The 27,847-nt window shown below is 46.1% G+C and overlaps 1 protein-coding gene across 2 annotated transcripts in view; it reads left to right on the forward strand.

Annotated features, from left to right (window-relative positions):
• Positions 1-20,016: 20,016 nt before the first annotated feature.
• PTCH1 (patched 1) overlaps positions 20,017-27,847 on the forward strand; it is a 78,804-nt gene continuing 70,973 nt past the window's right edge. Inside the window, exon 1 of one of the 2 annotated variants that reach the window (XM_090038605.1) lies at positions 20,017-20,170. In XM_090038605.1, coding sequence (XP_089894731.1) covers positions 20,102-20,170 — 69 coding nt within the window. In that variant the 5' untranslated portion in view covers positions 20,017-20,101. Of the gene's footprint in view, positions 20,171-24,845; positions 26,423-27,847 lie in introns of those variants that run through there. The other variant, XM_090038604.1, reaches the window with a different exon arrangement.

Consider the following 27,847-nt stretch of genomic DNA (forward strand, 5'->3'; position numbering starts at 1 on the left):
AAGTGTAACGACATCCTGTGCTACTATGCAGACACAATGCCCAGGGTCTCTTGGGGAAAAGGTGACTAGGGGGAGGGAGAAAGGAAAGAAGTTGGTGACTTTCTGTTTGTATCAAAACTAAGAATCACATTTCATAGTGTGAATTAGACAATGTTTGTCATTTATGACTTAAGAAGTTGAGAGTAATAATGGGGAAATGGCCAACACTTTTGTCATGTTTGTTGTAATTATTTTGCACTTGCTGAGTGCTATAGGTGGCCATGTTCGCATGTGTTTAATGTTTACGTAACAAGTGCTGGGTGGATGGGAGACTCTGGGGCTGCAGCATGGAAGCAGCATGCGGCTGGAATTTTCCGCACGGGGTCTCTCAAGGGGAAGTCCAGGGCCTGTCAATAATGTGACGGTCACCGCCCCGGGCCAATGAGAAAGCGCCACATGTAATTAGACCGCCCTGCATCACAGAGGGTATAAAAATCATTGCGCTGTGAACTTTGGGGTCTTTGCGCGCCCGACGGAACGTACCCTATGGATTGAATCGACACGGAGCGACCTTCGGCCTGGCCAGCCGGAGGGAAGGACGCCAGACCCGCCTGATCCCGGCGACCCTTCCCGGAGATACAACACCAGTGTGAGTGGGTGCTCACTGGTGCACCCAGCATAGTTGATTTTGTTTTGTTTAACCCTTATTAATAAAATTAAGCCTGACCTTTAAAGCGAGCGTGATCTGCGTAAGCCCGACTATCAAAAGATCCTGTCCACAATGTTAAGGAAATAGCAGAATGGTCCTGTCAAAGAAAAGCTGATATTTTTTTATGCTGGTGGTTTGTAAAAAACAAGCTACAAGATGAATGAGTACTGCTGAGATGTAAGTGTGTGCCTTTCTTTGTCAATCAAGTGGTACTGGAAAAGCTATGGCAAAGATTCAGAGGGTTACAGTACAGCTACAGTGGGACACGGTCCCAAGTCCAGAGACTCCTGGCATCTAAAACAGTCAAATCCCAATATGCTGTTCTGATGATTTATTAAGAGCCCAGTCCTGAACATCTAGTGAAGCACTTTTTGAGCTTCCAGGTAAGAAACTTACATTTGATGTGAACATTATTTATTCATGTCAGGTAACTCACTGTGATTGATATACTAGTAACTGAGAATTCACATCTAGAGATGTCTCAGCACTCCAGATGAGTTGCATAATCATATCCAGCCACTACCAGGCAGATCATTGGACTTAAATGCAGGACGTGGCAGTCAGGGGCAAATGAAATTAGATCAGATTAAGTGACATGCAAACTAGTGTTCTACAACTTATTCTGCATCATGACATCAAGTTGCACAAAAGCTGACGAAGTGCTCTTTGATGCCCTGACCAGATTGCAAAATGTGAAATGCTGGAGCATAGGCAGTCTAACCTAATGGTTAAACCCCTGAGGGCAAGCAGGAGGCTGGAGCTGGAGCTGGAGCTGGAGCTAGGGCTGGGGCTGGGTCAAAGAGTGGGAACCATATACCAAAACCAGAGGGAAATCCAGAAGCAGAGTCCAGAACACAGTCCAGGCTCAGGATCCAGGAATCAGATGACAAGTACCAATCCACAGGTTGAAGTCTGAAAACAGCCAAATAGGGATCAGAAGCCAGGGGACAGATCTGCAGGGAAAGCCAAAGTCCAGAAATAAGCCAAAATCCAGGGTCAGGAACCAGGAAACTTGCCACAGCAAAACTCGTCTGAACTGCAAATCTAGTGCCCCAGCTGCTGCTTAATGGATAGGCAGTTTGCCTAGCAGCCAGTCGGGATGCTCACTGTTCCTAAACTGGGGTAGGGTTCATTAGCTGAGGCTTACTGCAGATGTAGCTGCTGAGGTACTTGACCCAGGCTGGCCTGCTTGATCAGAGTCTCTGACAAAAAGCACTTGACTATTTTTGTTATCTGCTTTAATGTCTTTGATCCAGTCTCAGTAAACTCACCTAACCAAACCATTCTAGGCAGCAAAAACAGAACTAAAGGATGAAATGGGTCATTAATGGCATAGGGCTTTTATTTCCCAGTCACCAACTGCAGTTCAATTAGGTTGAGTCCTTACCATTTCTGAAGGGTATCCAGTACCCTGTACCATGTGTTTAATGACTTGGTGGCTTAAGGGCAGTTTCCAGTAGAATGGTGTCCCCATCACAAAAGCCAGCATTCCTTCTGTCACCCATGCTGGTGCTTTCCAAAGAGAGGCTAAGGACTCAGTGACATGATTTCATCTCTTAATACTAGATGGTTTCTGTCAAGGTCAGGATTAAGGCCCAACGATGAGGCAATGTAGGGAAGTTTACATTAATTCTGCCCAGGCTCTATTTGTTCCATTGACAAAAGATTTCAGTCTCCATAGCTGTCAAGCCAACAGCTTTCTCCAGCACTGAATTTTGTCAGATAATATAAGCAGGTACCTGACTGATTGGTGATCGGGGTCAGGACTGTCCAACTGGAGGCCTGGAAGCTAAATGCAGCCCATGAGAAATTAATGTGCAGTCCCTGGGCTCTCACCTGGGCACCACTTCCCTGCCCCAATCCTCTGGCTGCAGTAGAAGCTAAAGTCTCCAGGCTCCCCCTTCCCTGCCCCAGCTGCTGCTTCCTGCCTTTGCCCTAGGGAGCAGGGCAGTGAGGCAGCAGGGGGAACTAAGGGTGAATCTAGGGCTGTGCCACAGGAGGGGAGTGGAGTGATTAGGGCCATGTGTCAAGGTGTTGCGCCTGACAGTGCAGCAGTGTGGGGGTGCTCATACAGGCATGCATTGCAGGGGGGAAAACTGTGCTCATACACCCGCATGGCACAGCAGCAGACTGCTGTCCATGAGGGTTCATGATGCAGCAATGGGTAGAGGTGAGTGTCCATACAGCCCACCTGGTGCAGCCTGCATGGCATGCAGCCCCTGCTGGTACAGCCCCAGGAGCTTGTGGCCCCAGGGAGCTTAGAAATTGGACAGCCCTGATCTAGGTCAGAGTGCCAACTAAATGGTTAATTGTCAGTTTACAGTTCTGCTTGAATTGTTCTCCTGCTCATCAGATGTGAGGGGAATACTTTGCAGTTCATTCCTATTGGCTGCTTTTCCTCTCCTCTCTTCTTTGCATCTTGCCTGTATGAGATTGTGTTAATTACTATCATGCCATCTAGGAAAGAAAATTCAGGAACAAAGTCCTTTAACCCTGCAAATGCTACCCCATCTACAGCTCTGTGTGGAACAGTGTCAACTTGATATTCTTTCCATTTTACTTTTGCTGACTTACTACAAATATTTTCTGATATGAGCAAGCATAATACAGACACTTTACATTAGCACCTGGATGACCTCCAAATACCATGGCCCATATTAATGAATAATTCATGACTCTCATCATTAGGATATTTCAACATTAAAATACATCTAAATAGATGCAAGCTTGTATTAAAATATGTAAGCTTTGCCAATCAAGGCATCTTGAGGGATACTAAAGCTTATAAGCACCAGATTAAGAAACTGGAGTACCAGACTGAAAGAGTTTTGAGGCAAAGGATAAGTTCCCAGGTCAAGAGCCAAAGATGGCCTATGCAGTCTGTGTATTTGAAACTTCACAACATTTTGGCTAGTTCTGGAAGCACTCCAACAAAGATCAAGTTTGGTGGATATTTGCAAACAGCAGTTATTACACGTGACTTTAAAGACAACAGGCCTGGCAAGATTGTCCACTGACTCTGTATGATGACAGCCACATTCCTGTACGTTGATATGAGGTCCAGAATTTAAGCTCAGCCTGATGCAGTGTAAGGACTACCTCACATTAGGCCTTCATGGGAACAGATTCATGTTTATAGAAAATTGGAGTATAACAGTATCCCCGATCTTGCCAGCATAGCTGAAATGTTATTACCAAGACCTGGGTTTATTTGGATGATCAAGCTAACATGCTTCTTGTATTTTCTGAGGCAGAAGCTTTTCTTAAACTGGAGTTGTCTGAGGTGGATTAAGGGGAAAAGAGGCTGAAATCTAACTGTGATCATGCATGGCTTCCATCAAAATCTTATTCCTTATTATTTGTATCTCTTGATATATATTTTTCAATCATATTCAGTGGCTTTCCCCCACTACTGTTTCAGTCAAGCCCACCTCAATCCCGAGTTGGTCAAGCATGGTTTTGGCCCTCGCTGCAAGTTAAGTCAGAACAGTTATGTCAGCTACAATAGCTGTTTGGGGCCAACAGCTTGCTCGGTCATGAGAGCTGAATGCTCTCTCATCATATATTTTCCATACACTTAAGGGGAGGGCTTGGAAAATGATGGTATACAAATAGGAGGGCCATAGATTGACTTACTATGTGACTTATTTGAATGTGAAGGTTCTATTATATTTGTACAATCTATTTTAGACAGTTACAATTTATGGTGCCCATGAATTATGGTGCAGTGTTCCATATGGACTTCCTCCTCAACTGGAAGCAGTGTAGCCAAATTCTTAAGGCATTTGGGGGTACTTTAACCCTTTTTCATTCTAGTTACGGAGAATTTAGTACCAACCTTAGCATCTATGTGGCTCTACTTTATATTACATCTAAAACTTCTTTTGTCAGATAAGTCCTTTGGGGATTTCATCTCACTATCACTAGTACATTTAACTGAGAAACCCACTCCAAATAAACTCCAATTAAGGTAATATCTTTTAGAAATGAGTAATCAAAGAGAGATGAACTGTGAGATAAGTAGCTAACAAACAGGGAGGAACCCAGGAACCTCTCAGCTGCCTTAATCCTCTCAAATTTCTAATGTTTCCAAAACTTTGAACTGTAACTTTCTCTAATCAGAGTATGTTTTAAATGGTTTCATGAACTTTCTCAGAAATATCTAGAATCAATTTTAGAGAAAAATAAGTTGCTAAGAGACTGAGTGACTAGAAGCTGATCATTCCTTATCTATATAAGAAAACACAAATGTAATTCTCAAGGGGGAATTCCAAGTGGACGCAACTGTTTTACTTTAACATCACGGGCCCAGTAGTAACAGCCGGAAATAGTAACCTAACACTTTCCTACGGTTAGAGGAAATAGTAACACCTAATAGTAACAGGAACCGCTCTAATTAAAATGCCCTCTTCCCATACCTCCATTCCTGAGTATGTGTATAGGTACCTTAGGAGTCTAACGTTACACTCTTAAATCCATATTTAGGCAACTAACAGATAGATTTTTAAAGGTGGTTATGTGTCTGAACTTTAATCAGTTTCAGTGGGAGCCATGTTCCTAAGTACCTTTAAAGATCTGATTGACCATATTTTCAAACATACTGATCAGATCACGTAAATCTTGACCCTACACCCATTCATCATTGATTTGAATCGTGCACAACCAGTATCTCAGTCAGTGGGAGTTACAAGGGTTCAGCACTGAAAACCTGGCACTTATTTAGGTGTCTAACTTAAATCAGGGCTGAAGACAAAACTGCACAAGATTAACACTATCTAAACTCATCAAGGTTTATTTTAATTGTATGCAAAAGACATTTCAAGTCATGCTCTCTAGAGAAAAGCTTTTCAACATTTCTGATAGGTTTTTTGGTCTGTTCTTATCTTAAGGTGATTGATGTATAGTATACCATAAGTCTTCCCTTGTAAAAAGTAATAAATAGTATTTACTATACTGTACATCAATGTCGTCTTTTTTCATTATTATTGTCTATATGAAAGAAACAAACTTTTCCATATATGAACTTGTGAATCACAGACAAAGACATTCTTTCTTCATCTTCAAAGATAAACTGTTTTAAAAAGGAAAATCTTAAAACAATTTCAATAATGTTCCATGAGTCCCAAATTCATTCTAAAGGACCCTTCATTTCTGTAGTGCTTTATGCCTACTGACTGTTAAAAAGCAGCCTTTACATTACAAAGCTGCAGCTTAGTTTCATGAAGCACTAAGCTGAGGCAACTATTGAAAACCACTCAACCAGTACCAGCCAAATATACCCATTAATCAGTGCTATTTGCCTCTTAAAGTTAGGATCTAATCCCTAATGTGATCCTAAGAAGTGTCTGCTTTATATTTTGCTTTTTGCCCTTGGAATCTCCTGCTTCTTCCCCAGAGAAAACAATTAACATCTCCCCCCTTTAGTCATGTCACACCCAAAATTACTAGTAGATCAGTTCAGAATGAATATGAGCTCAAAGCAGACAAAGAAGAGACCTTTCTGGAAGTTTGAAAAAACTTTGTAATTGTTTTTTATTATTATTCTTTTACGTTTTTGCCTAGCTCTAGATATCCAGGGTTCTGCCAGGATTCAAAACTGGAAGTATTGAAATGTCATGAGAAAAACTGGTTTATACAGGATTGTCAGCCTGTCCAGCAGCAGGAAGTACTGGAAATTTCAAGCAGTCTCTTCTACACATGAGATTTACAGCCCAGTTTTACAAAATGAAGAGATTTGTAGCAGTTTCAGATCAGCACACAAACATTTATTATTAAGAGTTATCATGAATTATTTGTATTGCAGTTCCGTTGCATTAAGCGCCGTATAGGACACAGTCTCTCTATGGATCAGCACTGTAGACAACAAACACTATTATTTACTATTGCTATGGGGAGGCCACAAAAAAGAGTGGCCCCCCATATCGGAGTGGGGACCCCATTAAAGTAAGCACAGTGTGAGAGCTTGTCTACACATGGAGTTGTTCCAGAACTATTCATGAATAACTGCAGGTACAGACACTCCAAAATAAGAGTGGCTTCTTTTAGTTTAGCCTAATTCATTTTGAAAGAAAGTGGCCCCTTCATTCTGAAATACGAGTGTTCATTCAAAAATAGCTGTTGCATTATGAATTCAGATTCTACTTCAAATTAACTTCCATGTATAGTCGAGCCCCCAAGAGATTTTCCTTCAAATTCATATCTAGACTTAAAAATGTTTGCCTAAATCAACCTTCCATAATATGTCAAGGTTCTTCCACCTCTACTTTTTAGTTTAGCCTCCTTTTCCTCATCAGTTATCATTTTAGTCATGGCTGAAACTGTGAGATGCTAAGGCCCTAAATTATTTCCACATACTATTGACTTCAGACCTGTGTAATCTCCTCTCTGGTTTGGAACTCTGGGACAAATTCTGCATTGATTTGTGCCCCGTGTAGTTTCATGGACTTCATTTGGGATAAAAATCGGCAGACAATTTAGCTCTTTGTGTTTTCAAATGACTTGATATATATCAGTTTGGAGAAGAAATGGCCATTTCATGTATTCTTAAATGATTGTATCTATATCTTGTGGTGTCCAAGACAACTTTTTTCCTTCATCATGAGTTGTTGTATTTACGGCAAAAAGTTAATATGTAGAACATTATGCTCAAACAGATGTGTTCTTTTTCTCTTTAAAAACTGAATTAATGTTTAAAAATATACATTCATAACATAGTCTTGCTGTGGTTTCATATAAACATTATGGTCAGCTAAACAGCTAAGGGAGTTTCTACGTACTGTAGTAACTTATACTAAAATAAAAGGAATTCTAGCTATGACGGCTTTCTTATTCAATGTACTTCATACTTTTCCTCCCATATAAAAAAGTAGTTCCAAAGGACATTTATTAAGGAAAAAGAGTTAAAAATGACTCCCTGGTGATACATATATAACTTCCGTGTCAGTTTTGTTCAGTTTATAGGTCAACAGCTTATTGCATAATGAAAGAGGAAAAAATGGTGCTGTTATGGCGCAGGTGCTGAAATCTCAGTAACCACTCTGGAGCAACTTGAAACCCTCATAAATCAGGACTCCCTCGCCAGCCAGCCAGCATGGAGGATTCCCCCATGCTCTGAACCTCCCTTGTCTTGTGAAGAGTGTCATCTTGTGGATTTCTTGGAACATTGTTGAGTTCTGATTGGCAACTGAAGAGAAGGGGATTAGTTTTCCTCATGGTGGAATAATCCATTATAGCAAGGAGTGATTGCTCTTTAAAAATAAAAGAAAGAAAATTAAAAGTAAAATGAGAAAAAAAAATGTACAAAGTGCTTGTTCATGGTTCTCTGACATATTCCTCCAGTGAAAACAATTTTGTCTATTCATAAGCAATATTTGTAATAAATAATTTTCATCTATGTATGGCAGCTGTTCAGGATTTTTTATATTAACCTATAACTTTAAAAGGGAGGACATAAAATGATGCATGTACCTCCCTCTTAATATTAGTTCTAGGGTATATATACACATGGTTTTGCTTCTCTTGGAGCTGTCCATCTCTTTCAGGCTGCCTTTGATACCTGCATTGTGCCACAGCTGCTTCAGGCATGCTTCAACAATGACCAAAATGTTAATTCTGAAAGCTGAATTTGTTTCTTATATACTAAGCTGTCCTCTGTAGCAATATACCAAGAGGGAATTTCATTTCTCTTTACCCATTGAACTGTCTTGCTCTAAAGCAAAAAACAAACCAACAAAAAGGGATTGAGGGGATGGAAGGTTCTATTGTTTTACTTTGGGAGTTTTAGGGGGTTTTTAAACTGATAAGGTGAGGAAATATTGTTTGGAAGTTTTAATACTATAGAAGAAGTAAACAAAGATTTCTCTCAAGCGCAGTTCACAATTCATTCATTTTGTGCTCATTTTTTTTAATTGGTATACTGACACGTGGAACTTGGAATACACGTTCTCAATAGATCTAGGTAACTTAATAAATAAATTATAGAATATTAAATGAATGAATTATATATCATTCATTCATTCATTTATTTTATATATATATATATGTATATATGTATGTATGCCATATATATATAAAATTCATTGTGTGTATATACGTAGTCTAATTGTTAAATTCAGATTTTGAATTGGAATTATTATTTAATAATGAATGAACCATAAAGGAAGCCTGAAATGACTACATCCACTAATGCTGAAAATAGCAGTTTGCAATTTTTAATTACAACCATTAAAACAGAGTAGTTCCTACTAGAGTCATCAGGAGCTTGACTGAGACCCATGGAAACTTTTGAAAGCCCTTCCATTCAAACACTGACCTAACCTGATCTTGCTTAGCTTATGAGGACTGATGGGAACATGCTTCTGAGACTTTTTGAAAGAGTTACACAATCTGTTTTTGTTATTTTAAGGCCCATTATGGTTAGGTGATGATATCTTTAGGTTGCCATAGAAATCAATGAAAGTTGAGGGAACTATATATTTCACAGGATCAGGCTTACACTTAGAGAAGAAGAAAATATGTATTTGTAAATATGTGATAAGTAGAAAAAAGTACCATGTTTAGTCATTTGAAGCATCCCTTGAAGATTTTGTTCATAATAATAAAATCATTAGTCTCCTATACAAAATCATGGTTATTTTTCATCTCCAAATGAAAAGCTCAAGGTTGCAACAGAAGTAATGGTAAAAAATGAACCACTCTTTAGAAAAGATTCATAATCCCATAAGCATAATCTCTTAAAATAGCTATAATCTTTTATACATACTATGCTATTTGTCCACACAGTTTGCTACAGCTGACAGCTGAATGGTCAATACTGTACATAACTGGTTCTTGCTATTTATATATTATATATCTCTTACTTAAAAAGTCAGTCTTCCATGCTACTTAGAGCAGAATGTGATAGCTATTGCTATATTTGCTAAGGTTCTATTAATGCATTTAGTATTAGGCTGTTAAATATTACTATAATTAAGTCCAATGAAATTACAATTGCCAAAACAAATGTAGACTGTGTGTTTTGTGATGCATTGTTCTTGTTTTTATTATTATTACTACTCTGTGCATTCCATTCTTAATTTACAGAAAAAAGGCAAAATTGTTCCATTGTTATTTAAGAGGAATTTCTCAACCACAAAAGCAGCTTAGGTTACAAGTCTTAAAACAATATTTGTACCCAAATTCAATGAACAGGAGGGGGCAAGCCAAACTGGTGCTCCTGCCCCTTGGAGAAAGAAGGTATTTGATTAAATTAAAAGGCAACAAACTGGCAGAATGCAGGACTGGATAATGTTGAGGCAAACAGTTATACGAAAAAAATCTGTGGTTAGCTAAGAAAAAATGACAAGAACAATCTTCCAGTGATCGTGCCTAAAAGCATAAATTCACCAGCAAGGACCGGTTAGATTTACTTTCTCTGGCCACTAAGATTGTGCTGTAAGGTTCATTCTGAGGAAAGAAGGGTTAGGCCTTCCTCTTGAACTATTTAGTAATGACCAGTGATCACTCTCAGTGACAGGACAAAGGGGTAGGTGATCCCTGTCTCCTGTAGTAGGGAATTCCTATGTTTTAATAGTACAGATGAATACCATTTATAATAATGGATGACCTGTGGCCTAGTCACCCCACACTGAGTTCCTGACTAGCTATATTTATCAAAGGAGGGGGGTGCCAGCTACAGAGAGTCACTACATCCCCTCTCTCTATGGGTGACAGAAGGGAATAGGTGAAGTGCTGGCTCACCACCTCATACACACAGAAATACAGCTATGCCCCCACCATTGTGGAGAGCGCAGCATTTTCCCTCCCAAGGCTGGTGGGCACTGAGTCCCTAAGTGATAGACTTTCACTTGGGCTACTCCAGGGGCAATTCAGCACAACTGAGTCCTTCTCAGCTGTCCCCAGCCTGGCTGGAATTGTCTGTGTCCCAAACAGCGTTGTGCAAAATACATATTAAAATATGCAGGGCCTGGGCTTAGTGTATACTGATAAAGGCAACAGATATAAGCCCTTGAGATTCCAGACCATGTCTCTTAATTATTACTTAATGGAAGGTAGGCTATAGCTTAGGCTGTAAAAAGGTCAATGAGATAATTTTAAAATCTTCTGGTCCACTTTTGATCCAGTGAAATAAGAAGAGATGAATACCATCTCTGAAAGAAATAGTGCAAGGGTTATTTCAATATACTTGGACCAAAAGTTACTTCCATCTATCTGAACCCATGCATCAGGTAGTACTGACTTTGACATCACCACTTTCTTTGCACTGGTTTCCAATTGAGATGATAGGTACAGTTAACATGAATGGACAATACAAACAAAGGCTTAGGAGCAGTCACAAAGAGCACTTTCTACACAAGAAAAGGACTTTAAATGCTATTGTATGCCTGGGAAAGTTGTATAAATTGCTGGTGATAGGTCAATGGAAGCATAGTTAGATGCATAAAGGAGGTGATGTTTTTGCAAGCAGAACTTTGTGGGGGAAAAGACTATACTGTCTAACTTAACAAAATGCAGTTTTGTTCAGAGAAGCTAATATGTAATATGTCACTGCCTTACTCAAAATGACCATAGAGTATTCCTATATGCAGAACCAGCTGAAAAATCCAACTTGGGACCAAAATATAAAGAAATTGATATACTGGCAAATAGAGATCCATGACATTGCTTCAAAGAGAAATTTGGTCCCAAAATACACAGACATGAAGGAAGACCCAATATACAGTATATTGAAAGGAAACATAACATACCACTAATATTTAAGACAGAAGAGAATGGAGCTGAAAGATATAAGTTTGACTGTCCTTGAAGGTCTTAGAGGCAAAACCTATGTGCTGTTGTGTGCTACTCTGCCAAGGAAATTGCCCACAAAGAATGAAAGATTAGTTTTCCTCCAAGATATTAGTCCAATTAAGCAAAGAAGAGGAGGGAAAGCTGGTACCTTTGTGTAACTTTCTGCTATATACAGGAGGGGCACAAGGCAGTATGTGATAATAAAAATATTTATGTATTTTGGCCCCTTCATACAAGTTCTCAAAGAACTACCTCCAAGTTGAGAATATGATGCCAACAGTATGCAAGAGGGAGTGCTCCCAGGGATTTCAGTAATACCAGTTTTTAAATAAGAACAATGCCTTTTTTCCTCAAAGGAATAGGGCCTGAGCGCATCCTTCTGCCCAGCAAAAGAAATGATGGCTCATTCAGGTTCACTAAAGTATATAAAATGAGTTTGGGAGGAGCAATGATACAACATACTTAGCACTACAGGACAATCTTCATTATTCAAACATTTAAATTAATATACAAAAGGTTTGGTTATTTGGATATGCTAATTCTACAGGCTAAGAAGTAAAAGAGTTAATTGGCAATCTGTATGAAGTTGGTAGCAGGAAATCTAATGTTGTTAACCAATAGGAATAAGTCATGTCTATTATGAGGGCTGAGCACAGTCTTTCTAATGCCTCAACAGTTTTGTCCCTGGAGAGGATGTTCTTCAATAAGCAAACCTACTCTGGTGAGAAGATTTGCAGGCAGACTTAAATCTGGAAGTACAACAAAGCTTAAGAACAATCACAGTAAAAGCAGTGTGAACAAACATATCAGAGGTACCAGATATAAGCCTGAGAGCAATGTGAACCACTTACTACCCCTCTCCCTCAGATTCATTGGTAAGCTATATCACGGAGCAAGGAGCCTATCCCAAGAGATACAGTAATACCTTGTTAGTAACTAGTGGCTCTAAGCTAGCATTGTTGCTTTCCATGCAACAAGTACATGGCATATTTTTCAAAAGAGCACATCTAAGATTTCTTTTTGACTTGGTTCTCTCACAGAGATACCTATGATAACCTATTTTCTGGGTGAGCACAGGAGCATTGTGATTGTGTTGAGGCATTTGGTGTTATAAGAGAAGTTGTCTTGAGCAAGGATTTCTAAAGGATTCCAGAAAATGTTGTTGAGCAGTTGCACAGTTCTTTGCAGATTACATGCTACATGGTGCCAGCAATGGATCACCAGCAATGAAATCCTTGAGATAACTGGCTTACTGTCTATGCAAACTACACTGGATGCTCACAGGCTTCGCTGGCTGAGACACATAGAGCATCTGCCTCAAGATCATCTGCTAAAGACTGCTCTATGGCCAACTCAAGAACCACCCATGATGCAGAGGAAGGCAAAAGATTCAATACAGCACCAAAGTCAAGGAAGGTCTCAAGAAATTCAGCATTCTCACTGACAACTGGGAGAACCCTGCCCACAACCGCTCTGTCTGGAGAAGGTGGGTCTACAGAGAGTCATCCAAGAGCCCAAGCTGAAGCTTCATCCTCTATCTAACAAGTGGACCTGTAGTCACTGGGGAAGGCTTGCCACTCATGCATCAGGCTCTTGTCCACACCACTGCCAAGCACCACTGACTCACTGACTGTCACATCTTCTTTCATCTGTCAAGATGTTGGACAGCTGTGACACCTGTCTGCCTGGCAAGCAGGTGACTCCTGCTTGGCTCACACTCTAATGTCGCTCTCCCTAAATTGGTCACCCGCCATGCCTTGTTCTTATTATTAAAGATTGATTAAGAAAAGTTGCCCACAGGCCTTAGAGTAACGCTTAATCCTAACAGTTTCCCACCAAGTCTCTTGTGGGCCCCCCTAGCGTCATCCAGCCCTCAGGCCTGATAGGTCCCTCTTGGCCTGACTATGCCCCAGTAGGGCACCTCTAGCCTTAAGGGCAAATTGCATGGCTCTGTTCCTCCCCTACACCATGCCCTAAGCCTGGCAGGTGTTATCACTACAAAGTTCAGTTCACACACTTGGCCCCTGTTGGCCCTCAGACCCCCATTGTCCCACACTTGGCCCTCTTGGGGCTCCTGGATGCTCTGTCCAGCCCACAGCCCCTCTCTTTTGGGGTTCCCAGACTCCTGGTCCAGCCCACAGCCCCTCTCAGACTCATAGACCCAGGTTGGACCCTCGCTCTGGCCCTGGACCTATGGACCCTCTGGTCCAAATGTCCATCAGTCCCCAACTCCTGATTCTCCAGGTCCCACACTCAGGTACTCCTTCTGTCTTTGGACCTTTTTGGGTCTCACTCTCTCTCAGCCCTGCTTGTCCCTGGACCCTCTGGTCAGACTCCCAGCCCTTTCCAGGCCTGGGGATCATAGATCCCCAGGTCCTTACTCTCTATGTCCCTGTAAACTTGGCTAAGCCCCACTCTCAGCCCCTGCTAGGCTACTGGCCCTCCAAGTCAGCCTTCCCTGCCCTTGCAGGGCTCCAAACTAAGCTGCTAGGACAGCCTAATAATGAATACCTGTCCTCTGGCAAGCAATCAAGCCTCCCCTAGGCTTAACATAAAACAGGGCTACCTGCCCATATAACCAAGCCCTTCTCTGCTCCAGAGACCTTCCCTTGTTTCCTGCATTTCAGAGTTTCTCATTCAGAGCCACTGTCAGTTCAGGAGTCCTGCTGTTCTACTGTCAGGGACTCCTCACTCCATAGCTACCAGAGCAAGACTAACTGACCAGTGTAGGCTCTGAGCTTATATACCACAAGTCTGAGCCCTTGTCCAGCCAGGTGAGTCCTTCACTAGCCCCACTTTGCTACCTGCAAGCAGGATCTTAGACTGCTTTCTCCCTGAAAGGAGGAGGCATATCTCAGGGCCCTGCTACAATGGCCATATGGTGTCACATAATGCTTTAACCCCAAGTTATAGAATAGATTACATGTGTTGGGATGCTGACAACTCTGTATCTGAACCTCTGGTATACATCAAAATATGTTTTGAAAGGTCTGAGAATCATCAAGATGGATTTTGGAAAAAAAAATCAAAACATTTAGATCATGAGGAAGATAGTATGGATCTGAATATGTCTGGTCATAACTTCCACCTTCTTGTCTTTAAATTCTTCTTTCTCCTCTGTGTTCTCTGCCTCAGAGTGAGGGCCAAAGGAAACCGGTTTAAAGAAAATACACCCTCCTTACAAAATTTGGGATATCCAGCTAACAGCAGCAAAGCCTCGGGACTTCAAACAGATCCATCTCTCACCTGTTGACTAAAAGAAGGAGGGCAACAAAACTTCAAAACGTAAAGATCAGAAGGTGACAGCTTTGGAAAGAGTTAGATCCAAGACATGGGAGAGGCTCAGGGAAAAGACATAGAATCCAGTCAGCTCTACAAGCCCCTAAATAAGATAATCCGTGCCAGGGTTTTTGTCCCATAACAGAATACCTCTTACCTTACAATCCCTTAAATTACTTTTCAGTTATAGCTCAAATAACAACAAATTCAACTCTAGCAAGTGGCAGGTCCAGTTTCTCAAGTGGACTCTCTAACTCTGAAAATTTTCAACAGGTTAGACAGATACTTAGCTGGAATGGTTTAGTCGGGGGTGAACCCACCTTGAGCAGAAGGCTGGACAAGGTGACCTTGTCACCTTGTGAGGTCCCTTTCACCTCTGTTTTCCTGTGTTGCTATATCCCCTGCACTAATATCCATCTACTCCAAGCCCTCATCAAATCTATAATATGTCTGCACTGTTGGGATTCCCAATGAGACCCCAGCAATGACAATGCTGTTTCTGTTTCTTCTTTCTGTACCAGGCCAAGCCTTCAGTCTCTCATAAGCAATCTGCTCCCTATCTTTGGGCCACAACAGTATTCTTGTGAGAGGAGCCAATATTTCTAAAGAAAGAAAACACAAACACATTCCACAATTAGTAATTATAGAGCCTTGGGGAGGTAGAGAGCCCAACCAAATAATCTGCCTGCCTCTGGTGCTCCATTTCTCAAAATTTCCTTGCCCTCATCTTTTCCTCCAGTGATTATAAGATGAAATATAGAAGTTAATTCAGACCAAGCCCTTTATTGAATCTCCTTCATAGCTGCGTCCAGGACTGGGAGCTTGGTTTATCATCTGCATTGTTTTTTATTTTATGTTTAACTATTTTATCCAAGCAACTATAGAAACAAAGCTCCAACACAGAAGGAATATATAATGGTTACATGAGGTTGAAGTTATTAAATATTTGCAAAGGAAATAATATACAACATCTGTATAAATGATTACCTCTATGATCAACATAATGAGGTGTATTTAAATCAATTAACATTTGATAATAATCATTAATAGTCAAAGAACCTGGCTACAGATTCTGGATTACTGGCTGGTGAACGTTTGTCCTCTTAATAGGTTAGGAATGGAATCCATATTTCTAAATATTTATTACTCTTTTGTCTCTTTCTAATAATCTAACCTGATGGGACAGTCTTTCCATTACCAGGAAGCCCCATATTTTATCATAGCATATTTTTCTGTGGGGGCAGACAATATGATTTTTGTTCCCATTTTCAGCAATAACTGCATTTTTTTTAATTACCTGGAATCTTGGAGTTTTCCAGTGATGGCTCACTGTTAGCTACCTCGCCCAAGAGTGGAGCAGATACTCCATGTATCCCCCATCTACCACCTGATCCTTTAGCTTAGTGAGGCTCTCAGAACAAAAAAATAGATGTTAGAAACCCTTTTGTAAGATAAGTAGATGGAGACAGATTCTCAGTTGGTGGAAATCAGCATGTCTCTGTTGATTTCAGTAGAGCTATGTCAACTTCCATCTCCTAAGGATCCACCCCTAATAATTCTTCCCTGTTTCATAGTTTCATAGTTGGTAGGGTCGGAAGGGGCCTGAGCAGATCATCAAGTCCAACCCCCTGCCATGGCAGGAAAGAGTACTGGGGTCAAACGACCCCAGCAAGGTGTTCGTCTAGCCTTGTCTTAAAGACCCCCAGGATAGGAGCCAGCACCACTTCTCTTGGAAGTTGGTTCCAGATTCTAGCTGCCCTGACAGTGAAGTAGTGCCTCCTGATATCTAGCCTAAATCTACCCTCTGCCAGCTTGTGACCATTATTTCACAATAACGAAATAAGATCCCTGAGCAAAGACTAGCAATACGATTTTAGCAGTCTCTTTAACCTAGGTCCTTAAGTTCTAAGTCACTAAAGTAATTAACAAAGCTTTTCTTCTAATGGGTCCCTTCAGAGGTAGTCTTAAGTACTTTAAATTCTCACTTCACCTAAAGATGCATAAAGGTAAATTTCCCTGAAAGCCTTATTAATGTTGCATTGCAAGATAACGCCTATGTAAAAGCCGAGTCATGAGATTTTACAGCTGTTAAATGTTGTAAACAAAGATGGAGGAGTATAGTCTACTCTTTTCCAAAAACATATAGAAGTATTTTAAAATTCAGGCTGCAGCAAGAACATCAGATTTGCTCTGTATTTCATTTCTGTTTTACTGTTTCCAGTTTTGAGCTCCTCACTTCAACAAAGATGCAGACAAATTACAAGGAGTCAGCAGAGAAAGACAAAATGGTTAGAGGCCTGGGAAACTTGACCTATGAGGAAAGTCTGAAAGAACTAGAATCATTTAGTCTTGAGAAAAGAAAGAACGAGGGGAGATTTTGTAACAGTCAAGTACCTGAAAAGTGGTTATAAAGAAAATGGGTAGGCTATTCTCTGTAGTCACAGTATACAGGAATAGGAGCAATAGCTTCGAACTGCAGCAGGGGAAATTTAGGTTGGATATTAGGAAGTACTTCCTCACTGCAAGGGTGGTTAAGCATGAGAACAGGCTGCCCAGACAAGTTATGAAATCTCCGTCCTTGGACTTTTTTGAGTGCAGCCTAGACAGAGTCAAGGAAGATCCTGCTGTGAGCTGGGTGTTGGACTAAATGACCTCCAGAGATCCCTTCTAACCATATTATTCTATTAGTCGATGCTTAAACGCCTATATTATAAAACAAAAAAAGTTGACAGTCCACCTGGTGGCATGCTTCTCTATCTCCTCATTTTCTGCAATATTGCATCTAATCTTCATTCAAACATTACTATGTTTCTGTACCTCTGTGTCAGATCGTGCCATCCCTTCATCTCCTGACAATATTACTTGTTCCAGTTTTTCTTCACTTAGGAGTAGGCAGTATGGTTAGAGTGGGTAAAGCACTAGGCTGGGACTAAAAATTGCTGAACGTTCCCCAGGGAAAGAACAATTTTCACTGAAGTCAAAGTGGTAAGGAAGAGAGAACATGAGGTCTCTGGGATTTATTATTGGTTCATTGTGATACATTTGGGCCTCTATAACATCATCATATTCTGATACTGTGTCCTCTAATCCTTCATGACATAAAGATCCAAGTTTCATCCCTCTTCTTATATTCATGCTAATTCCATCCATCCATAGAACGCCTCTCCATTTCTTTTCCATGTTTATGTTGAAGTACTATTCTGCTTTCATCCCCTCATGCTTAGCATAAGAGTTGCACAGTTCTTTACTACTTTATCTCCTATTCCATTGTTCTGCCTCCTCCTACTAAAAATGATTTCGTGGCTAACATGGTTAGGCATGCATTTTCCATGACAGAGCTTTATGGACATAATACAGTCTGAAAAGAAGTGTTTAACCATTGGAACAACTTACCAGGGGTCATGGTCCATTTGGCATGATTTGGAAATTTTAAATAAAGATTGGGTGTTTTTTATTCTAAAGGGCATGATATTGATCTAAAAGAATTATGCTTAGGGACATCCAATGGCCAGTTTGATACAGGAGGTCGAACCAGAGGACCCCAACAGTCCCTTCTTGCTTTATAGTCTATGAATCTCTGGATCATCCTGCTGCCTTCTGCTTTTGATCGTCTAACTCCATCATTTCTTATTGGGGTGCAGACATAGAAGCACAGTAATATATATTGTGCAACCAGTCTTAAAAACTTTCTTTGAGACTTTTTTCCATGCCCTACCACCTTTTTCTCCTTACTACAGCAAAAATACAGATGCCCTCTTCCATGACAAAATAATATTTGTTTCACCAGTGAAATATCTTTGTTACTCATTATTTTGGGGCCCAGTCTGGTCCTATGCAAATAAAGATATGGCCAGAATTATGTCATATAAAGCCTTCTGATATAGAGATATGCCAAGAGTTTGTCATATATAACTCTGAAAAGTTTAACCCTATAGACAATGGATTAACCTTACAAATGCAAGTTACTGTCAATGAATGGGACTGTATGATAAGAGTATTCCAGATATAAGATTGTTAGAAGGATCTTTAAAAAAAACCCTCACATGGAAACACTGTGCACAAAGAAAAGTGGTAAGCAGAGTTTCTGAACTGAAGGCCAATATAAAGAAATCTTGATAGCTGGACACAAACATTTCAATTCATACAAATGACACTTCATTTACTTCTTGGCCCATTTTATCATGAAGAGATTGCATTTATTGAGCAAATGAAATGTACAACCTGATGACGGAGCAGAATTAGCAGACTTTACATCTCTTATAACCAAATCATGAAACCTCTTTCAGAGACTTCTTCCACATTCATGCTGTGCAGTACTCTGTAGCAGTTAAGCAGTACTCTAAGCAACTTCTTCCATGTTACATGGAGACACCAAGATAGTAAATCATCACTAAACGCTTATAGTGCTAGTATCCTATGGGGAAAATAAGGGAGGAGATCTGCTTTTTAAAGCATCACAGAGTGGGGTGTATTGCCTTAGAAGTAATAATCAGATGTTCCTTCAGAAGGGCTAATCACTGGGTTTAGCATTGTTTCACCACCCGGGAGACAAGTAACTTCCTAGTGACCCCTAGCAAAAATGACAAGCATCGGCATAAATCTTGCAGGCCCAAGCTTTCTTTCAACCGAGCACTGGGTGGAATGGTAAACATTTAGCCAGAGGAAAACTGTCCATCCCCTTTCTTTTCATATCCATGGGACCAGGTATTTATTTAAACCAGGGGAGCTGCGTTCCAACACCTGGCACCTCTCACATTGTACCTCCTCCGCAGCTTGAGGGAGCTCACCCAAGCTCCTTACAAGCTGAAATGAGATCTGCTTGGATTGCCATGGTTTGAAAGGAACAGCCTAGAGTGGGGAGAAAGAAAAGAGGATCTTGTGTCCTCTTTGTCCATCGCAGGCCTGGGAGGTTACAGCAGTGACTGTCTCCTGAGCTGGCCTCTGGGAGCTGAAGGGTGGATGGAGCAGGGAGCTGCCTGTTTACCCAGGAGGGCTCTGCTGATAGCACGTTCCTGGAGTTTACTTTGCTTTCCTTGAGTTTATTGTAAAGGGGTAAAGTTTTCGGATTCATCACGTGACCCTGACAGGTCCTGCCTATTGAGAGCCAGACCACCCACATGGAGGACGATGGAGCTGCTTAATAGAAACAGGCATGTAATTGTGAGCCTTTCCAGCACTCTGCAGAATGCCTGCAACCTAGGAGGATTATTTTTTTACACTTTCAGTTCCTTTGGTCCAAGCAGAAAAGAAAGCGAGGAAGGGAGGGGGGCTGGGGGGGGCCAAGGAAGAAAGGGAAGAAAGCAGGACACGAAATCGATGTGATATCAAAGTCTCCCTCGGCGCTGAATGCAATTTCGCAAGCCCGTCAGCTCCCCAACTCCCACCGAGCTGCTCCCCGTGAGAAGGGGAAGGATGGTGAGTACGAGACCAGCTTTGTCATTAAGAAAAAAAAAAAGAAAAGAAAAGAAAATCGCGTGTAACGGGGCTACTTCCCGGGAGAGCCCCGGTGGGGGGAGCAGGGAGGGGAAGGGGTCTGGGGAGCAACCTGGCTCCTGGAGCAGGAGGGAGGGAGGGAGGGAGGGAGGACTCCCTGCCGCGGACACCGCTCTCCTGCTGGAGCCGTGGGGATGCCGGCTGCTGCCGCTCGGCTCGCAGGGGTGGCGGGATGTGGCCCGGGGAGGTGGGTGGGTGTGTGCTGGGTGGGGGATCCCATTTTCACGCTTGGGAGGGTCGCCGCCCCGGCTTCCGTTCATCAGCCCCCGCCGGGCTGCTGGTTCCGGACGAGGGGGGAGCCAGAGGGAGCTTCTCCACGCGGCTGGGCCCCGGGCTGGGCTCGGGGCGCCGCTGGCGGGGCCTGGGCCACGCCGCTGTGCCTTGCTCCGGCTGGAGAGCACCCGGGCGGCGGGCCCGGGACGTCTCGGGGGCGGGTGTGACCCGGGTCACCTGGTGTCTTGGCATCTGCCACCAGGGGAGGCCAAAAAGCCCTCGGGGCTGGCTCGATCGCGGGCAGAGAGGGAGTCCTGGCGCCTGGGGAAGCTTTGTGCAGCCTCCTGTGAAATGGGCACACGCAGGAAGAAAGAGCTTCCCCCCTTCTCCTCCTCTGTGGCCCGTGTGCTGAGCTCCCCCATCCCCCGGCTGGCGCGGGAGCGGAGAGTCCCGGACCTCGCCCGCACAGCACGGTTTCTTTGGGCCAGCTGGTGCCCGCTCGCAGCAAAAGGAGAGGAGCTGGGCTTTCTAGCCAGCCTTATTGGTCCCAGCACGCGCTGCAGACACTGGAGGTTGCGGGGGTGGGCAGCGGTCAGACCTATGTTGTGCCTGCACGGGATCAGGCCAGGGGGTGGGGAGCAGAGGCAGCCCCGTCCTGGGAAAGGCGTGGTGGGCAACTTCAGGAAGCGAGTCGGTGGCCGAGGTGGGCATCTGCCAGCTCCCAGCGCTTCCCAGTGTCAGGTTGGAGGTCTTTCACATCATTTCAGCACCAGCTTGATAGGTGTATCTAATTTCTGGACAGGGCTATTAGAGTCATTGTGAAGATGGATTCTAATCTGACAATATATTTGAGCAGGAATTCGTGTTGGTCGGGAAGGGCTGGGGGCAGAGGGGCGGGGGCTGGAAAGGTCTGCTGGCTTTCAGGAGCCGGCAGATAGAAATTTGACAAGGCAGCTCTCTCGGAATTAAAATGTCTTGGTCTTCCCTGCCTTCAGCCTTATTTCACACACACATCCACACACACACACCTTTTATTTTCTCCTGCCTTTGCCACAGTCTATAAAGCCCTATTGAGACATGTAGGCGTGATGTGTAAACCGGATTAGCAGTATGAAAGCAAGACACACAATGAGCCTGAATTGTTTTACTTCCTTTTCATTTCTCACGCCTATATCTCTAATAAATTTGTTGCTCCAGCAGTGGGTCAAAGGGATCGTGTCGCTCGGCTTTTTTTTTTCTTTTTTTTTTGCTCCCCCCCACCTCCCGCCAGACCCCATGGCAGAGATCAGGAAAATGAATGGTCTGCGCCTCCTGCCAAACGCGAGAGCCGGGGTGTATGGTTACAGAGCCCCGGTGCGGTCCAGAAGGACTAAAAAGCTCTCCAGGGGGACTGTCCCCCCTCGGTGCACACTGCGGGGCTGAGGGCAGGCTGCCAGGGAAAGGATCCGGTTTGCAGGCGACGCTGGGGTGTGCGAGAGGATGACAAGGGCTGCTCGGGCTCGGATCCCCCGGCGGCTGCAGAGCCGGAGGGGGCTGCCCAGAGCGGGGGCGGCTGCAACGCCCTGCGCTGCCCGGCTGATGCTGGAGATCGCTCATTTGCTTCTTTGTGGCGCGCGGAGCAGCTCTCCATTAAAGGCGATCAGGGGTAATTAGCCGCATTATTTTGACAAGTTGGCTCGAGCAGCCTCCCTCGCCTGCTAGTCCCGAGGAGGGAGGGCGAGGGCGAGGGAAAGAGCCGAGCTGGGCTCCCTCTCCCCAGACCTGAGCCCCCCGCAGCATCTGCCCGGACACACGGGCAAGATGCTCCTCCGGGAGCAAGGCCGGGAGTGGGGAGGGGGGAGCAAGAACAAGGTTTATTTGGCGAGCGTATTCAAAGGGCTGCAACAGCGAGGCAGGAACCTCCCCCCCCCGGTCTTATTGGGCTGCACAGCTGGATGCCAAAAGGAGATCGGGGCGGGTGTGGGGGGCAAAACCATCCCCGGGCACAAAAATGACAGGCGAGTGAGCGCCCTCCAGGCCGGTTTTGTTCTTGCCGGGCAAACAAACAATCTGGAGGGCAGGTGTTTTCTTTCAATGTCCTTCCTTTATTCATGTAACCGGATGCTACAGGCAGAGCAGTGATGGGGGGGAGCCCCCTAACACGCTGCAAGAGTCGCCGTGAAGCCATCAGCAACCTCCCAGCCCCTACCCCTCGGGGCTGAACTCCTCCGCGGGGCATCTGTGCCGGGCGGACAAAGCCTTGGCTGGGGAGGATCCAGTTGGGGATGGTCCTGCTCCGAGCAGGGGGTTGGACTACATGTGACCTCTCAAGGTCCCTTGCAAGCCTCCTGCTCCGGGATGCCAGGCCCCAGGGGGGCATACAGAAAGGCGGGTCTTTGGTGCCAGGCACCCGGAGGGGCCAACTGGGCGGGCCCTGCCCACCCGGGGACAGCGAGCCGGGCCGGGGGAAGGCAGAGCTGTGCCGGCGGGAGGTGCCACCTAGGCAGGCCTCCTGCAGGCGAGGAGCCGAGCGTGTTATCACCACTCCGATCTGTGGGATCCTTGAAGTTTAGGGCAAAGAAAGGAGAGGGGGAGAGCCCCGGGTGCGGAGCCGCGGTGACATGCGCAGGGCATGCATATTAAAGCCAACAATGCTTACAAATGTAAATAAGGGCAGATTGATTAGGAACAACATTATCGCTGGGAATGCAGCACTCGCATGCATCAGCAATGAGGCAAATTGGGGGCAGCCACCGCTCCTGACCACCCAAGTTGAGACAGACTTTTACTCTGACACTTCGTCCTCCTCCTCCTCCATTTTTTTTTAAAGCGCGGCAGAAACAAGGCCAATTAGATCCCCGCAGTAATTCATCTCTGGGGTATGAAAAAAAACAGACCACAGGGGGAGAGGGAGAGATTAAGACACAGCTTGTTAAATCTGAGCCTCCCGATTGCACTGGGGGCACCAACCGGCAGGATTTATAGGCGCCGGGGCAGGGCGGGAAGGCCTTGCGAGGCGAAGCTACCAGGCAGGAGGCAATGCCCGCGGGCCGGCGCTTCGGCCCCCGCGCAAGGAAGACAGGGTGGTGCAGGGAGCACCAGGAAGCAGAGGGGAGATCATGGCCCACCCGCCGTGCTGGGACCCGCATGCAAGCCCCCTGCACACCCGCCTGCTGCATGCGTCGGCCTCCTGCAGCTCGCGCGGCTCCGCAGAGGCCCCGCGGCGCGGGAGCCGCGCGCCCAGCCTGCTCCCTGGGGCAGGTTCCACCCCCCCACTCGGCCCGACCCGACCCCGCCACCACAGCTGTGCGGGCTGAATGGGGACGGCTCCCGCCGCCTTGCCATTGGCCCGGAGCTCCCAGCCCGGAGCGCCATTGGCCAGCGCGGGCCGCAGCGCCCGCCCCCTGGAATGTACTACGGCTAGTCTGGCACGTCTCCCGGCCGCCAGGGCCAGCGGAGCGGCTGCCCCCCCCCCGCCGGGCACCGCGTGGGCGCCTCGCGCGGGTTCGGGCCGCACCATCTCCACCGCCCTTCCAGAATCCGAACCCTCAGGGCCCGGCCGAACCCGCCGCACACTGGAGGAGCCCGGCCCAGGCGTCCGCGTGTCACGTGATGCCGCTGGGCCCCGCCCCCCCGCGCGTTCTTTTTTTTTCAATGAACACACACCGCGCGCCCCTTAAAGGGACACAGCCCCGAGCGGGACTTGACCCCCTTATCCCTGTGGTACAGGCTGGGGGGGGGGTGCAGAAGCACGAGGGGGAGTCCCTGTAATGCATCCAAATGGGGGGGCAATGCGATGCAAAAGCCACCTCCGGGGTGACAGCGCCTCCTGCAACCTGCACAGAGACACAGCCCCCCCTTGCACCCCTAAAAGCGTTTCCGATGGGGAGCATCTCCCTGCACGGGCATCTCCTTCCCCCCTCCCCAAAATCAATGCATTGGTTTTTAAGTATCTATTTAAAAGCAACTCATTGATTTTCGGGGTGCCAACAAATAAAAATAAAAGCCCCCAAACAAGCTGGCGATTCACGCGGAGCGCGAAAAGCCTCCGGGGACTGAACTTGACATTGAAAAAAATTGTGGCGGGGGGGCGAGGTATTAAGCGGACTTTGCTGCAGAGTGAGTCTCGGGACCCCCACGCTTAGTTAAACTGGGCGGGCTCCTTGCCCGGCTTTACATCCCTTCTTCTGGGTGTTAAATTTCCATGGTGTGTTGTTATCATCATCACTATCATCATTATTATTATTAATTATTATTATTTCCACCCACCCTCACTGGTGCTTTCTTGCAAGGATCCTCTGTAGTTAAAATGAGAAGAGGGGTGGGGGGGGGGGAGAGAGAGAGAGAGAGAGGGAAAAAAAAAACCTGGCACTTTCCCCCGCAGTATCCACCACCCTGTCATTATTTGTGCAAGCCTGGGAATTCAGCTCGGACCTCCCAGTATTTGTTGCAGCTTGAGGCCAAGGTGCCTCTAAAAGGATTTTCTTTTAAAGGCTTTAGAAATCGTTCCGTGGGTTTCTTCTTTTTCTTTTTTTTTTCTTTTTTTTTAAGAAAGCAAAATATATTTTTGAAGGTGGATGTGCAGGAGGGCTTGCGCGCGTGTTTGTCTAAAAGCATCTCGTAAAAAAACAAGCAAAAAAAGAAGAAGAAGAAGAAACCGTTGTTGAAAAGAAAAAGAAGAAGAAAAGGTGGGGAGGGGGTGCGGGGGGGAGAGGCATTCCTTAATGGAAGTATTGCATGCAAAGAAGGCTGGATCTCTTTAAGGCTCCCCCTGAAGCTGGAGATGCACACACAAGGGTTGCCTGCCTGGGTGGTCTCTCTACTTTGGTGAGCTGTTGCTAAGCAGCTAATAATAGTCATGTTTGCTGAGTAATTTCTGCCCTCCCTGAGCCAATCGCGTCCCAGAAAGCCCAGCCATCTGACAGCCCCAGGGGCGGGATTTGAGGGCTTTTTTTTTTTCTCTCCTTCTTTCCCCTGTCTCTCCTCTCCCCCCCTTCACCCCTCCTCCTCCTCCTCCTCCTCTTTATCCAAATGGAGAGAGTTCTTTTTTTCTTCTTCATCTCATCTATTGAATCAAGGAGCTGCTGCTTGCTGCTGCACACACACGGAGGGAGAGAGAGACACACACACACGTCCAGAGGGAGAGGGGCACCGCGGAGCCGCCCGCCCCGGGACTCAGAGACAGCTCTGCCCTGAGCCAGACTGGGACCGCGCGGCCAGAGGCAGCGGCGGCAGCGGCAGCACCTCCACGGGGAGCACGGAGGAGCCCCAGCCCGGCTTGGCTTTGCTTTTCCACGGAGCAAGACCGAGGCGGCGGGGAGGGAGGGAGGGAGGGAGGGGAAAGGGGCAGGAGAGGGGGGGAGCCCGGTTTCTTTGCAGCTGCGAGAAGCCAAGTGGAAGCGGGAGGATTAAACCCCCAGATCCCGGGCCGGGGGGGAAGGCGCCGCACTCACCCGCGCCCCGCTCGCACACACGCTGGATGCGGGAAGCGGAGCCCCCCGGATCCTCGCGAAATGTTGCAATGGAAGGCGCAGGGTCTGCCTCGCCGGGAGCCGCCGCCGCCGCCGCAGCCCGCGCGGTGTGAAGAGGTGGCTTGTCAGCAGCAGCAGCAGCAGCAGCCGGAGAGAAGCGCCGCCAGCCCAGCCAGCCCCCCGTGCCCCCGCATCGCCCCAGCGCGGCCGCCGCGCGCCGCGGGGAAGCCCAGGCGAGCCAGCCCGCGGGTCGCCCAAACAACAACAGCCGCCGCAGCAGCAGCCCCGTCCCGGCGGCGGCAACATGGCCTCGGCTGGTAACATTTCGGAGCCGGAGAGCAGCGGCGGCGGGGCTGGCGGCGGCTGCAGGGACCCCGAGGGGCCGGAGGGGAGCGGCAGCAGGAGGCGGAGGAGGACCGGGGGGACCAGACGCGCTGCGGCGCCCAAGCTGGACTGTCTGCAGCGGCCGAGCTACTGCGATGCAGCTTTCGCCTTGGAGCAGATCTCAAAGGTGCATGAGCCGCTGGCTGTGCGTGCGTGTGCGCGCGCCTCTGGGTGTCTGTGTGTGTGCGTGTGTCTTTCCAGCGATCCTTTTTTTTTTTTTTTTTAAAGGGGGGTGTCTATTTTTTTTTCATGGAAGGAGGAGATGGGAATGAAAGAGCCACCAATAAAATGCTGGGAGAAAGAGGGGGACGTCTGTGAGTCCGTGCGGAAGAGCCTGCCCTCCTCGCCGTCCTCCTTGCCCCCGGGGGGGGAGTGAGGGTGTGCTCCCGAGCTGCTCTCGAGCAACGCCGCCCGGGACCCTCTGCCGCCTGCCCTGCTCTTTTGGGGGTCTCCCTGTTCTCGCTCCGGGTGCCCGGCTGCTCCCCATCCCTGCGGAGCGCGGTGCAGCTGCCTGGCAGCCCCGGCTTCCGACGGGAAATGGGGATCGGGAAAAGATCAAGGGGTTTTTTTTTTCTTGGGGGGGAACAAAGAAAAGACGGGGGTTTGCTTCGGTCACGTTTTCCAGTCCGCGGGGGCATCGCGGCTCTCGGAAGGGAGCAGGCTTGGAGGAGAGGAAGTTTTGTCCTGTTGAAACCCCCGGCGCTTGGAGGAGAAGTGAAAGTTGTAAACAAATTGCCACCTTAAAGCTGCCGTGCAGGTCAGATCCCCCCCCGCCTTTTTCCCCCCTTTCTATGATCCCGGATCCTCGCTTTTATTGTTAATATCAAAAGGCTCCAAACGCCGGGACTGACTGAAACAACAACCCCCCCCGCCCCCAAATAGTCCCGATCGCTCCCTTTTGCAAGGCGAAAAGGTTCCTAGCAAACCCCAGCGAGGAGGCATCGCCTTTCTTCGGAGATCGGTTCATTTCAGGCAGCAGATTTCTTTAATTGTATTTTTGTTGGGAAAGGCTTTGCAAGAAGTGGAAAGGCAAAAAAAAAAAAAAATCCATGTGGCTGCCCTCTTCCGTTCACAAATATTGTCGTAACTTACAGATGGCTGCTCTGCTTCACCATTCCGATCACACAGCGTCTCCAAACTCTATGGAAATGAATGACTATTAAGCTTATGATCACGCAGCATTGCTCACCACGTGGGTCGGTCATTTACTACACACACAGTCGGGGCCGGGAGCTGGGGAGGGGGGAACCGGCAGCAAATTGGTACAAAGCAGCTTTCCCCCCACCCCCTTTACCGATGTAACAAGAACAGGAAAGGGGGATTTGATTTGATTTTTTTTTCTTGGCATGTTGAGATTCATCTGCTTTGATTCTTGCTTCCCCTGTGCTGGCAATCTTGCCAGCATGAATGAATTTTTGATTACAGAACTGCACTGATTTGTATTGCTGAACTGATGGCAGGGAAATGCTTGCAGCAAGGCCGGGATGGGCTGGATGGGAGGGCAGGCAGAGGCTGTCTCATTTATCCGGATCTCCAGCAGTGATGTCACCCA

This window comes from Crocodylus siamensis, chromosome 3 (genome assembly GCF_052110815.1).
Source record: "Crocodylus siamensis isolate JL-2025a chromosome 3, ASM5211081v1, whole genome shotgun sequence".
NCBI classification, from domain to species: Eukaryota; Metazoa; Chordata; order Crocodylia; family Crocodylidae; genus Crocodylus; species Crocodylus siamensis.